This window comes from Aythya marila (genome assembly GCF_965140915.1).
Source record: "Aythya marila genome assembly, chromosome: Z".
Lineage (NCBI taxonomy): Eukaryota > Metazoa > Chordata > Aves > Anseriformes > Anatidae > Aythya > Aythya marila.
The window spans coordinates 29,518,856-29,534,608 of NC_139080.1; the positions used below are offsets into that span (position 1 = coordinate 29,518,856).

Consider the following 15,753-nt stretch of genomic DNA (forward strand, 5'->3'; position numbering starts at 1 on the left):
GTCACTTATTCGTCACTTTGTCATTTATTCTACGTCACATTTTCCCCCTGTATGGTTATAATATTCCAGGGACTGATGGTACTTAAGCTTCAATTTATGGAGGTCTACCATGCCACTTCTGCAGTCTATATTAAAGGCTTTCTAAATTTAGAAAACAGAATTTTGTTTAATCCTATCTGTCTTTACATATCAAATTAAAGAATACCTTTCCTTTCTATCTAGACAGAAAGATGAGGCAGTCATGCAGCCTAGCCAAAAAAAAACCACCACCAAACAACCAAACAAGAACAACAAAAATCCAGAATGTTACTTTGAAACATTAGATACAGAGACAGAATTACAACTTCTCTATATTGTCATGAGTAATATATAGTCTATAATTGGTAAGGGAGGCTGAATTCAGACTTACTGTGCATTTGTTTGGCTTCTCTCCGGAGTGGACTCTCATGTGAATCAGCAGTTTATACCTGGCATTAAACGGCTTGAACCTTCGTGGGCACCCTGCCCAGAAGCATGTGAAATCTTCTCCCTTCCTCTGGTCTATATGAATCTTCTCTATGTGCCGCACAAGTTCCTCTTGCTGGTCATACAGTGCATTGCAATCAATCCAGCGACAGCCATGCTTGCCATTGAAATCATCCAGCTCCCCATCTTCTTCAAGCTGTGGGCATGGGACAGATGGAGGCACAGGCAGAGGGTGCATGTGACCAGGAAGGCTGGGCACATGTCGGTGCTGATGAGCATGGTATGGTGGCGGAGGCCCTTGTGGAGGAGGTGGCGGCAGAGGGGGTGGAGGAGGCATGTCAACTGTATGGCCTGAGAACTCATCCAGCTGTTCATTTTTCAGGGCACCCACAGTCTGGCTGTCCATGGGAGGCATGCCCTGCTGGATTACCATGTTAGTTGTGGTTTCTGTCTGCAGGCTGGCTTGCTCCAATTGCTGCATCCGCTGGTATTCACCAGCACTATTCTCAGTGTACTCTGGGAAGCTGATACTGCCATTAGCCATGAGTAGACCTTTCTGGGTAGCTGGAACAGAGTAGTTTTGGGGTATACAGCTTCCTCGAACTCCCAAAAAATGTCCATAAACCTCAGGCTGTGGGGAAATGTTAGCTGGTGATGTCCTTGAGCTGTTGATGTAGGCCACTAGAGAGGTGGGGGATGTACGGATGATTGTATTGAAGTCAATCCCAATGCCATCAGACAGAGGAGAAAGAGAGAGTGCTCTCTTTTTGGAGCGGGTAGATTGAGACCGGGAAGAGGAATGGCGAGGACTAAGGTAAGAGGAATGGCTATTTTCTAAGCCAAATAAGTAGGATGGTAATGAGTTAGATACACAGCTACTGGACACAGATGTTGCAGGTGAAAAATTTAGTAAGTCCCTCAACTCACTACCATTTTGTAAACCTTGTTCAGGAGAAAGAGAAGGAAGTGTCCTGTACCCATGCGACCACTCTTGCTTAACGCTCAAAGTGGACTGACTTTCTGACAAGCTTGATGTTGTAGAGGCCAGAGACTCACATGACAAGAGTGACCTGGAACAAAGACATAATAAAATGAGTAAGCAGTTAGACACTTTAGCAGTTCAAATTTCATGTGTATATACTGCTATAGAGTGATTCTTCAACCTTCACACACACATACATCTAAAGGAAGGTTACATGTGAAAAAACTTATCTCTAACTTCAAGTACTCTCAGTTGATACACCAGGAGCCATACACAGGCAAAAAATATGTAAAAAGATAATTAAGAGTCCAATTTTTAACTTAAGTGTTGTGGTTTAACCCGGACGGCAGCTAAACACCACACAGCCATTTGCTCACCCTCCCCCCTCCCTCTCTGGGATGGGGGAGAGAAACGGGAAAGTGAAGCCTGTGAGTTGAGATAAAGACAGTTTTCTAAGACAGAAAAATAATAATAACAATAATAATAATAATGATGATGGTGATGATAGTACTACTACTACTAATGTGTACAACACAAGTGATGTACAAGGCAATTGCTCACCACCTGCTGACCGATGCCCAGCCTAACCCCGAGCAGTCCAGCCCCCTCACCCTGGCTAGCCACCCCTATATATTGTTTAGCATGACGTCAGATGGTATGGAATACCCCTTTGGCCAGTTTGGGTCAGCTGTTCTGGGTCTGTCCCCTCCCAGCTCCTGCTGCTCCCCCAGCCTGCCAGCTGGCAGGACAGTGTGAGAAGCTGAAACGTCCTTGGCTTGGTGTAAGTACGGCTCTGCAACAATTAAAACATCAGTGTATTATCGGCACTCTTCTCATCCTAAGCCAAAACACAGCACCTTACCAGCTACTAGGAGGAAAATTAACTCTGTCCTAACTGAAACCGGGACACTTAAGATTTTAAGAAATGCTGCTCTAATGGTTCTTGAAATTTCACTGCAGAAATGAAAGGATTTTTTTTCATCAACCGTGGTGTAAAGAGGCTTGGGCTTCTGAAGCTAAAGCATTATGCTCTTGCCTTGTGTGAAGCTCATTGATTTGAGATTACTATTCATTTTTTTTTCTAGCAAAGAGGGAGAAGAAAAATGATTAATAAAGAATAAATGTTTAACCTTTTTCACTTGGCCAGTTGTAATGCATACAAATATTCTTTACAGAAATAGCTGAAGATTATACAGATTATATCTAACTTAACAAAACAAACAAATTAATAATGTACAAGAACTGATTGAAGGGGTTCATTTAGTTTTTGTTTCATGATGTATTTCCCTCTAAGTCAGCAGTCAATTTTTCTTTCACAAAAGTGTAATCTTGCTGCTGTTATCAGTTTGTCATAGAAAGATTAAGAAACTTGTTTAGGTTGCAAATACCCTACAGGTAGCTTAAAAAACATCATAAGCTCCTAACAATATTGGTATCCACATAAAAGTATAATAAGGAAATACAAGGACACCACGTGCCCTGATTCACAGCTGCAAATGCTGGGTAAAGGACAAGTAGATTTATGTCTTTATTTTTCAATTCTGCATATTGGCACCCTTGGATTTCTTGCCAGCCGGTGGAGCCAGTGGTGTCATTATTATATTAATTAGTATTTGTGAGGAGCTCTAACAGTAGAAAGAACCTGGCATCTAGATAGACATGGAGATCTCACAAACAACAAAAACCTCTGCAATTTGGGGGTTAATTCTTGCATTTATGATTTTTACAATACACTTTGGAAGTGTAGAAGCACAGAATTTAAATCGGAGATCAAAGGCATACACAGAAAATCTGGTTTCTCTTCTAAACCTGAAATGCATTTTGAAGGTAAATGAGTTATTTAATCACTGCTTCTCATCTTCTCACATGATAAACAACGTACACAATAGTTTCTCCTATTCTACGAAGACTTCAGGAGGCCAAATTAACTTAACAAAATAAAGTTAGTAAGTGGTAATAGATACTTTAAATACTATATGTATAAAATATTTCTTGAAATTCTAACTAAACGGTATATCAAATATTTACAAGCAGTAATTCAAATAAATTTGTGGGCAAGGAATAATGTATACTTATTTATAATGGTATGCTCCTATAGTCAGTTATTTATAATGTTTTTACTTCTTTAAACTTTATAATATTTTTACTTATAATTTTTTATATTACTACAAATTTCAAATGTGTAGAAGAGAAAGTATGCACTATAAAGAAAATAAACAAATCTCATCTCTTTCTTGCAACATACGTACAACAAGCATCTTCAAGGAGGCACTTCCACCTCTTTTACTAGCTTCTTTTTCTTAATAGGTAAGCAAGTTTAGAACCTACTCAGGATAAATAATACTCTAGTTGCTACTGAGTTCTGCAAGGTTTTCTTGCAGGCTCTGCTTCAGGAGACAAGAATCCATGAGAGAGATCTCTTAAGGTGCATAATTGCATATTATGTCTGCACCACATCTTGTAGCTGCATTGACTGCAGCCTCAGTGAAGATACATGAAACCACCTAATTTAAGAATTGGTAGCTGGCAAAAGTGAGGATCTCAATCCCATTTAAAACAACATCAGTTAATTCAAGAGAACAAGAACAGATCCTAAACAATGGCTTTGGAGATACCCCCAGTGAATATGCTAATGTTTAACAAATTTCCATGATTCTGTTTGGTAAAACAATTTTTTTCGTTGGAGATCTGTGGATTATTTTTCAATCATATTTGTAAGATTGACAAAATGTATGCTAATATTAGTTGCAGCCATTCAATACAGAGAAGTGTATGTAGCTTCCCACATTCAACTTCAGCCACACAGATTAAAGCTGAAAAATCCTGGCGTCCTTGTTATCTTATTCAGCTCATCCACATGAGCACTTGCTTCATGATGTTTTTTTTATCCTGTTACTTAGTATTACAGCAGTTTACAGAAGTTTAAAATCATTTTCTCAAGATTTTTTTTTTTCTTGTAATGGTTGGTTGATTTTCTGTATAAGAATAACTAAGAAACATCCTGTTCAAACTGAATGTTGGTACAGGGTACTGTTATGGAGGTTATGTTACTCCATTGGGGTTTAAATAGCATTTACTTTCAAAACAGAATGTTAAAGAAAAGAGCAATTAACACAATGAATACAATATTGATTAAGAAAAATGAGAAAAATGTCATAGCTGTATCAGGTCAATCTTGTGTAAGATTTACATCTAAATGGGTAATTATTTGCAGGAAAAAAAAAAAAAATCAGGTTGTTGGTTCTGTTATCAATAGGCTTTGTTAAAGCACTGTTCATTATAAGGCAGTTAAATTATGCTAGTATGCTGTGACCCCGCTATAGACCCAGTCCTCAACAGAATAAGAAAAGTAAGGTTTGATTTTTCCACACTATGCTATAAACACTTATAACTGGAAATTATAAGAATGATGGCTTTCTTTTGCCAGCTTGATCATTTAGATTTCATTTTCCTTCTTATAAGTAGGAAAAGTCATGAATCAATGTAACAAGTCTATTTTTTAATGTCAAGAATTTTAATCAGATGTTGATTAGGACCAGCCTCATTCAAAAAGCTACCAGTGCCTAACACAAAGGAACACACCTGTCAGTGAAGCTGGAGAGAAACTGCATTTCAAAGGATTTTAAAAGTTCAACAAGTATTTAACATAGATAATAAGTAAGAGCCAGATAATCTGAAGAAGTTTAGTTTTCACTTAAGCCTCTACATTCAAAAGTAACAAAGATTCCAGCTATCAAAACAGAGAAAAAATCATTAAAACCCAGCCCACACCATGACTAAGAAGTTTTCTGGGGAAAAATAAATTTACTTAATATGAAAATGAAGGACCAACTATAACACCATGCCAGATTCTCAGATGCAATTAATTGGCATGCTTGCTTACTTTAATCTAAACCAGCTGTGAGTTTGGACCAGATTTTTATGAATATTTAGAAGATATTCCAGCTGTCACTCTATTCTGCCTCCGTGTACGCAGGTCACAGTGTCAAGTATAACTCATAATCTTAGACAAAAATACAGAAGACTGAAAACTATGTTTCCCAACCTTTCTGCCTGCTCTTTTGTTTTACTAGCCAAGAACACTTTTTTCTTTCCTAGGTCCTTCTTTCAATTGCATCTCAGTAAGTGGCAGTATTATATTTGGTTTTAAGCAGCATAACTGACTCCTCTGAAAAGTTTTTTGGGAAACTCTCAGAGAAGTTGGGAGAAAGGTTTTATTTCTCTTGGTCTATATCCCAAAATTTGATGATGTCTGCAGGAAAACTGTGGTTTAGCCAACTTTACACCCCACATCAGTAAAAATCAATATAAGACATTTTAGTCTGGGTCAATTCAGCCAACAAGCTGTTCTGGATTGAACTGTCAGAATACAGTTCATGTTGCGTCCTAAAAGCCACAATGAAGAGGAGGCAGTCACTCAGCTCATGAAGGTTTATGAAGTTAACTTGGACAACTACTTTAGGCAAATTCAGTTTAATGCTGAAGCAATAAAAAATAATAAAATAAAATAAAATAAAATAAAATAAAATAAAATAAAATAAAATAAAATAAAATAAAATAAAATAAAATAAAATAAAATAAAATAAAATAAAATAATAAAATAAAATAAGAGTGTCTCCACAATCTGTTAATTAAAATATAACTTGAAACTCGTTCTGCTCTAAATTGAGGGGAAAATTGCTGAGATGGACATTCTTTGGGTAACAAACTGATTTTATAAAGTCTTCATTGATAAATCATTAAAAGACACTCTAGGAACACTACAGGTTGGATTCTGCCAGTTTCAACTTCAGATCACCCTTAGTAAATGTTTATTTTAAATAAAAACAAAAATGTATAACACAGTACTGACATAGTACACGCAACCATACGTTCGCATAAAAATAACAAACCCTACAGGTATACCTAAGACTTGTTAAATAGGTAATAATTGCCTAATGATATTTTCATTCTATTGTTTCTACTCTGTCACAAAGGCATGTCTCTGGATTTGTCCTTTGTCACCAGTTTAGCAGCGAATGGTTTTCCCTGACATGTTTATATAGGTAGCATAATTAATCTTATAAATTGTCCTAAAGAACTTAGTTTTCACAAGTGAAGCAACAGAAATAGAACAGAACAGAATATCCTGAGCTGAAGGGGACCCATAAGAATCACCAAGTCCAACATGTCCCAAACTATCTTGTAGCAGACTATCGCAAGATTTTCTTCCATTGACATAATAGCAGTTTTAATTATTTCAAGATGGTTCCTTGTCTTGCAATAAGGTGATGTAGTAAAATGTAAATTGTTTAGAGAGTAAAGGCTCTTGTGGCCTTTTGTGAATAGAAATGGTTACATTTCAGCTGAGTAGGCAATTATTGCACAAGCCACGTCTACAGAAGTGGGTATGTACCTTCCCACGTAATATGCTGTAATATTTTTACACACTGTGCTTAACTAACATCCAGGGATGTGCTTACTGCACCTGTATGGAGGTTGTCTAAACAACTGTTTTCCCTTCATTCATGTTTTTCTATACTGCTCATAGCTATAATCTCAAAAGTTACTGGAACAGTTTAAAATAGAAAAGCCTAACAGATGCAGTTAACTGCTAGCTCATTGCAGATAGGGAACAATTGATCTTATTAACTTGTGTTAACCATTTAAACAATTTGAAAGAAATAGCAGTTGATAAGGAGCGAGAAGCATTAGCAAAGCATTGTGATTTTTTTTTTTGTCTGACATTATTACTTGCCAGGCACCAGCATAATATTCTTAGTACTATTACACTTAAAACACATAACTACCCATGAAGATGTCACATTTGGACTATTTCCGGCATTTCCTGTTCCTGGTTTATTTTTTTCTGTGCAAAAATATGGCTAAGTGATTCTAAAAATCTTTATAGAACAGAAAAAACCCTATCAAGCATAGAAAATTTCTAGCTACATTTTACCCTTGATATGAATGATCTATACCACTGTGATTACAGCTGACATGAATTAAATTATATCAAATTAAATTTGTCATGGCATAACAAAGCATCATTTAGACCATTGTAATTATCAGAAAGGTTGCATTTAAATGGCAAGAGAATTGAAAAGGCCTCTTTATTAAGTACTGAAAAGAAAAAAGCTAACTCAGGACCTTGTATCTGATGAAGGAACACTCAGGCTGGAAGCATCCATAGACCTCTGTAGGGTAGGGCTGATCTGGTTGCATGCTGTTGAAACTTGATTAGCAGGAGGTGAAACAGGTCCTAGGCGCTGAACTGTCATGGGACTGCTGGTGACTACTAGGTTGTTGCAGCTGCCTTTTCCATTGGACTTAGACTGGGATCCATAACCAAGGCTTCCTAAAAAAAAAAAAAAAAAAAAAAAAAGGCAGGTGTATATTCATCTCCCGTCCATGAACCCATGAGGAAGCCACAGAACGTATATTGTTTTGTGCAACAGAAGTAACTGGAATTGAGCATCTTCAGAGGATAATGAAACAGAGGATCAACACAAGGAGTTTGCAAACTTCTCCAAATACAAAAAGGAATGTTCTAAAGGGGATTTAATAAATTATGCATGTTTCAGACATGCTGAAGTACATGGGCTAAAGACCAGACATCATGGATAAACATCAGAAAAAAACTATTTGAAGACTTGGTGCAAGAGCAGTCCTCAGCTGAGGGATAGCCAAGTCATAACTACAGCATTCTCTGCAGAAAGGAAGAGAGAACCCAAGGAGGCTGGAGGAACACCACCATGCCTTGAGTTGTACCAAATCCCACAGCTACAAAGCACTGAAAGCCATTCCATCACTTCTACCACCAGCTGTCCAGAAAAGCATGGGGACTGCAAGCATGCATTCCAACTGTTTCCCTTACAGTAGGTCTGCTGTGGCAAAGCACACACGTTTTTCTCGCAGGAGAGAGTTATAGCTGGGATCCAACATTCCTCAGAGGCCTGAGGAGAGGAATTTGAGTTGGGTTGAGTAAAGTAGCATTCTGGACTTTGAAAGGCCACAGTATGTTCATAGTAACTGCAGCCATGACTCAAAGCTGATGGCTGTTAAGACAATAGCAAAGGATGATTACAGAGGTAGATGGCAAGTAGGACTAACTGCAAAATGCTCTGTGTACTCTGTGTCTTGATTTAGGTAGTCTACAAGATCCCCTACATTAAAAGACACCAATATGTAGAAGTTAAAATAGGTCATGATATGGAAGTTACTGGATGTCTACCAAATTCTCATCACAGTTGGAAATACATAATTAGATTGTTCACATTTCTAGCAGCTTCCCTGTGTTTGGACTACTTCTCAAAGCAGGATTAGCAGTACCAGGACAAATACTGTAAGCACTTCAAGAGTTTAAATCTTTTTCTGAAATGAATCTACTTTTGACTTGGTTGCACAACTCACTCATTTTTGTCACAAGACTGTTCAAATGGGTTGAGAACTCCACAAAGAAGTATATTAAGGCATTCATGACCCTCACAGTCACAGGAAGGAGACAGGATTATCTTAAAAATCTGTAATTCATCCTAGGAACTTCAAATGATAGATTTTCTAAAAAGCAAACAAACAAATAAACAAAAAAGAGATCTGTTTCAGAGGTCAGAACCTTTTTCTCAAACTCTTCTTCCCTTTGACTAACTAGTAATAACTAGTAATATCTGACATATACATGTATTTATCAGGAGTACATATGTGATCCTCAGTCTACTGCGATCCAAATTGCTGTATATGGGTGATCCAACTCATGTATAGATTTTACAAGTTGATTATATGAAATACCACCAAAATGTAGTCTTTGGGATGAAATATGTCAGCCCTTTAATAAATATAACTTACTCATTGCTACTATTCAGAAATATAAGTGAAGAATATAGCATCTAGTTGAAAAATCAAGGATAAGAAATGAAGACAATAGTTACTAACCCAACATAAAATGTAACTAGAAGGACTGGACATTTCCAAGGGCAAACATATAAGAAGAATTCCTTGTACTGCAATTAACTCCATTTGGGGTATCAAAAAAGCAGCTTTTAAACACTATGGGATTACTTTGTGATTTCCTCATAGATGTCTAATTAGATTGACAGAATAAGAAAAAGTCATTTTGTTTTCTTTCCTGTGCAGTATTTTGCCTTTTTAACTCACTACAGCTGAATCAGTATGCTACTCAGTAGTTGCTTCCACTATGTTACAGGGTGCTAAAATGGAAACACCCAGCAAAATTATTATACAAAAAACGTAAGCTGTTCCCAGCAGTAATATGAATACTACTCCTCTAGCAAAAGGATGAGATGAACAGGAATGAAATATTTACATGACACATTCACTTCACATAAGTTACGTAACACTACATAATATGCTTATATATGTGTGCATACTACAGATGTGCAGTCAGCTGTTTTTTTTAAAGGTACATTTATCATGTAAAACCAAAGGCTTTCTGCAGCAAAGCAAACAAAAGGCAGGGAAGCATGCTATACTATACTAACATAAGAAATCTGGCTGTTTTTGACACTGAAACACAGTTGTGAAGCTTGTAAAGCCTATATATATTAACAGCTTCATAAGATGTTAAACTACTAATTAGCACTGCAAAAAAACAATTCTGAAACACAAAAAAAAAAGAAAGAAATATATACTGATTCTTCCCTGGATAACAACATAATGCCCTTCACATAAAAGCCACCTCAACAAATTTCAGTGGTAACCATAATATCTTACTCATCATATCCATGAAATGAAGGCCTATGCACTTGCCAAATTTTTATTTAGGGACAGGCCATATGTCATCTATTTGGTTCAAATGACAGCCTGCAATCATAAAATTAGATTGTTGTTTATACAAAATTGAACATAGGGTATGTTCCTCCTTGGAACATAGATGTCAGAAAAGAAATCCTCAAAATGAAAACCAAAATGCAGTAGTGACAAACCATTACTGTTACAATAGAAATTGCATACTCAATACAACCCTTTTCACCTTGCAATTAGAAGTTTTTCTCTTATTATCAGAGCATAAATAGCACCCTCATTGTTCACCAGTTACTGAAAGAAAAGAAAAAAAAGTACTTAGGAGAGACTTTATTATTGGGATGACAGACAAAAGCAGTGTAAGACTCTGGCTCTGATAAACATTTCTTTGTGCATTTCTCTGATTGAGAAGCAAAAAGTTTTCTTCTTTATATCATTCACAAACATTTGTTGTCATGGGGAAAAATGACAATTCTTCCAATTAAAGGGAAAAGAGAGAAAAGCATCTATCATCAGCTCACACCATTGAAAGAGACTACAAAGTGAAAGACTACTGCTATGGAAAGCAAAGTCATAACATTTTATCAACTGTTTCACAGAGATATGTGTGTCTAAAGCCCACCATTAATACCTCATCTGTGTCCTGAAGGTCACCAAGAAGTATTAGTTTGATCTGAGTCAGGCTTGAGTGTTGAGCTAAGTTAGAACACAAGATAGGAAGTATATGCTGGCTTTGATCCTGTTGCTGGAGTAGAGCTCACATCTGACCAGCATAAAGTTAAAGGGATGCAACATTGACACTTGAGCTAGCCCAATCCTGCCGGTGAAAGGCAAACTGTCAGAAAATGTGCTCAAAGGTGTTGAATAACTCTGACCAGGCAGAATGACTCTGTCCTGGATTAACATTTGGCATGATATACCCACAGAGCCAGAGGAGCTGTCAGTCGAAGTTTGCCATGTCTTTAACCTGAAATCTAAAAAGTTCATTTCAGTGGAAGGACAGGCACCAGGAATATCTTGAATCCACATCAGCTGAGAAAAATGGGAACCTCTTTGGAGGGCATTGGTGGGGTTTGAATGACACTGAAGCTTCTGAGAAAAATACATGGAACCAGTATTATAAATAAGAATCAATTTATTTCCTTATATGCAAAGATTTAAATCAGGAGATAGCTTAATAAAGGCAAGAGTATTGTAAAATAGAATCAGTCCTGAGCTGGATAACAGGAAGAGCTGCAGGTGCTTAGCACGTCATTTATTCCAAATAAACATATTATACACAAATAAAAACTGCTCTTTATCAATATCTAACTGTAATAGCTAACAAGTATAAACATTAAAAATATTTTATGGAAATATTTTAATCCATTCACTTCCTCATTCCTTGGCTTACCTATTTTCCCTATTTATTCTTTATAGTTAGTTAATAGGTAAGCTTCACTCATTCTTGACATGGAAAAATATTTCACCGCAAACTTCTGAAGAATGTTCAAAGAATACAGAAAAATATAACTACTTTAATTTAGGTAGAATGGAATTCTCTTAGTTCATATCACTGTTGTGCTTTCTGGAGACATTTTCATTTTTGGAAAGGAAAGTTTCCATGTAAACACATTTTCTTTTATCAGATATTGACTGAATAACAGCAATTTCTTTGTCTACTTCCCTGAGCCAAGTGTAGAAACTAGTTAATTCTACAGAGTATCTCAGGTTATACTATGAAATTCCTGTATCTAACTTTCGTAATTGCAAATTATGTTTCCCACGTATAAATGACAATAAGACAAAAACGTACATCAGCAAAAAAGAAGCATGGCCAGCAGGTAAAGGGAGGTGATTATCCTCTATTCTGCTCTCATGAGACCCAATCTGCAGTATGGCATACAGTTCTAGGGTCCCCAGCATAAGAAAAACATGAACCTGTTAGAGAGGGTTCAGAGAACTGCCACAAAAATTATCAGAAGGCTAGAGCACTTATCTTATGAAGAGAGGCTGAGAAGTTAGGGTTGTTCAGCCTGCAGGAAAGAAGATTCTGGGGAGACATTATTGTGGCCTTTCATATATAAAATGGGGGCTTAGAAGAAAGATGGAGAGATACTTTTTACCAACACTTGTAGTGACGGGACAGAGGGTAACAGCTTTAAACTGAAAGAGGGTTGAATAAGATTGGATATAGGGAAGAAATTTTTCATGATGAGGGCGGCAAGATGCTAGAACAGGTTAACAAGAGAAGTTGTGGATGCTCCGTCACTGGAGTGTTCAAAGCTGCACTGACCGGGGTTTTGGGAAACCTGATCTAGTGAAAGATGTCCCCACCCATGGCAGGAGGGTTGGAACAGATGAGCTTTAAGGGTCCCTTCCAACCCAAGCTGTTCTATAGTATTATTCTAAAACCAGTTTTAGATGTTCAGTGTTCTGAAACACACAACATACCAAATACATAACATGAGATCAAATTAAGTCATCTTTTAGATCATTAAATTATTCAATAATTGAATTAATCAATATAAATTTAAAAAAAAAAAAAAAGCTATTAAGGTTATCTGAAAATCTATCCTGTTGTTACTGTTAGAGTGTCAACTTGAAATGAAAGAACTGTAACAAAAGACCAAACGTAATTTCCCTAAAGGTTTTTCTGTCTGTTGGTTGTGCAGTAGTTAGAGCTTTGGAAATGGTCAGTTTTAGTGTTTCCCTTTTAATAGGGTTCCAGTCTTGTTTGTGTGGATTCTGCATTCACTAAGAGCAGGAAAGAAACATACACCCACAACAGCATACTGTAAGACAATAAATATTAAGACGATAGATGGGCCAAAGCAATCAGTAAGACTGTGTCAATTTGTACTTCACGTAGACTAGATGTAAGCCATCAAAGTCCTTCTGAACCAAATCTCGTGTTTTTCGATAGCATGGTGAATCTTCAACATGTTGCAGAACCATCCTTGCAGCATGCCACCATATCTGTAAGGTTGGTGGTACCTTGGTTGGAGGGACTTCACAGTAACTGCTGACTGAACACACTCCAAGCATCTCATAGAAAACTTTCCAGATGAGAAATAGCTCCATTCCTCTCTCCTTGGGGATGCCAATTTCTTTCAGCCTTTCCTTCCATGAGTTTCAGTCACATTATTAATAACTATTAGAGAGCTATAACTTTTTCCCTGTGTCCTTGAACACAACAGCCACTTGTCCATTGTTTAAAAAGCACTACTGCATGTCACCTACCTAGGGAAAGAGACACCAGCCACAGAGCTGTGGATCTGAGATCCCCTGAAACCCTCTTTAGAAGGCAAGTGAGTTGAACTGCAGCTTCAAAGAAAAAAAAAAAAAAAAAAAAAAAGACTAAAAGACTAGGGGGAGATTGCTATTTGCTTTTATTAGCACAGGGTCAACCAGAGTCTTTTTGGGAGTCCTGGCTTCTTCTTCACACTGGTACCATCTATTTGGGAACCTGGGCTTATTTTACACCCATAGCATCTTCTGGACCCAAGTCATTTTGGTAGATTTTGAGGCTCATAGTTTAACTACACAAAATTCATTCAAAATTATGTTAGGAATGAGCAACTTGTATATGGGATGCAATCTGCAATTCTTCAGGGTACAACGAAATTACTACACTAAGGTTCAAAAAGTTGCCAAAGTATGATTTTTATTGGAAGTCTTGTGAAATATGTAAGTTTCACAACCCACACTGACACTACATATCAGACAGTCTTGACCTTTATTTTCTTTTAAAAAAATGAATTTTTTCTTTAAAAAAATTAATTTTGCAGTTAGAAAATTCGAAAGTTGAGGTCCTGAAGACCATAAACCAGTAAGTTAATACAAATACAACAACACTACCCCACATTTGAAAAAAACAAAACAAAACAAAACAAAACAAAACAAAAAAAGGAACTCACTGTTTCTAGCCTTATGGTCTTGATCTTAGCTCATGATTTTTTTAACACTTAGCACATACTACCAATGCCTTGTTAGTAAGCCATTTCCTCCAAAACCTCCGGCAGCGTCCACTCTGAACAGTAGGTTAGACAGACCATTAATCTGACTGGTATTGGCAATTCCCATGTTTGTAACTGTTTGCAGAGACTTAATCTTTGCAATCATGAAAAATAATCTGGAGGAAATGCACTAAACAGAATTGTATGACCACATTGTATTATGAGAAAATATTATGCATGTACTGTGAAAGCTCTCCATGCTTTCAGTCTTGGAAAGGCATTTTCTTTACTATCAGAATGCACTTGGTAAATTAGTTTGCACTAATTTCCAATGCTATTTGCCATTCATTGTATGAAGTAATCAAGCATGTACTTTCAGCAGCTCTACTGTGAGACAAAAGAGACTGACAAAGCACAATAAAAAACAATGTCTCCCTTCAAGTGGAACCAGGGTAAAAAATTATCCAGAACTGACTGGTGAAAACAATACCTTGCAGGTAATTAACTTAGCTGGTTTGAAGCAGACAGCAATGAGATCATCTATTTCTATGGAACACTTTAACCACTGAATTTAAACAAATGAAAACAGTGGTCTTTTAATGACTAAACTAAGACCATATTATGAAACTGTTAGGTTCAGGGAAGTTCCAGAAGAAAACATGTACTGTAAAACTGATTTTCAGTTAGATCTGAAGACATTTGTAATATTTCATTATAAACTATCAGTTTAATTTATAAAAGGAAGGTCACCCGTTTATTAAAAAGTATGTTTGAGAGCTGATTTGTTTGCTTATTTTGCATAAAAATAGGAAGTTATCAGTCAACTACTGCACAAACCAGTAAATGTTTAACTAGACTAAAATATAAATGTTTAAGTTGTAATTAACTCCTTATTTGTTTTTGATGAAAGTCTATTATTTTGTTCTCTCTCTCTCTTTTTTTTTTTTTTCTTTGAGAGATTTTCTACATACATGTGCTTCCCCTTTTGTCATTGTTAGGATAGTGTACAGTATGTTCTCTTCTAGTACAGATAACATATTCCTTTACATCCTTGGTCTACGGTATGTACCATTTCTCTGGGATGTGAGTTTCTCCTGTCAGCTTCTGTTATGTTTCTACCTACAAACCTTAGCCTGGCCATTTAGTTTGTCTTTCTGTAAAATGAATACATTGTTCAAGCCACATAACTCAAATAACTGGTATGAATTAAGAGAAACTCCACAAGTAAAATAATGCAATATATAATCTTGCTAGTAAATTAATCTTATGGTAAAAAAAAAAATGTTTCACATTCTCAATTTCAGTATTTGCCAGCTCCTTAAAATATCATTACAGATCACAGATCACAGAATTTCTAGGTTGGAAGAGACCTCAAGGTCATCGAGTCCAACCTCCAACCTAACGCTAACAGCCCTCCACTAAACCATATCCCTAAGCTCTACATCTAAACGTCTTTTGAAGACTTCCAAGGATGGTGACTCCACCACTTCCCTGGGCAGCCTGTTCCAATGCCTCACAACCCTTTCAGTGAAGAAGTTCTTCCTAACATCTAGCCTAAAACTCCCCTGGCTCAACTTAAACCCATTCCCCCTCGTCCTGTCACCAGGCACGTGGGAGAACAGGCCAACC

General features: G+C 36.8%; 1 protein-coding gene across 6 annotated transcripts in view; it reads right to left on the minus strand.

The window, feature by feature from the left end:
• Positions 1–15,753, minus strand: part of GLIS3 (GLIS family zinc finger 3) — a 181,666-nt gene that overhangs the window by 128,414 nt on the left and 37,499 nt on the right. For all 6 annotated transcript variants that reach the window (XM_082783465.1, XM_082783467.1, XM_082783463.1 and 3 more), the window contains 2 exons: positions 7,577–7,784; positions 410–1,535 (listed from right to left, as the gene is read on the minus strand). In XM_082783465.1, coding sequence (XP_082639591.1) covers positions 410–1,535; positions 7,577–7,784 — 1,334 coding nt within the window. The remainder of the gene's footprint in view (positions 1–409; positions 1,536–7,576; positions 7,785–15,753) is intronic.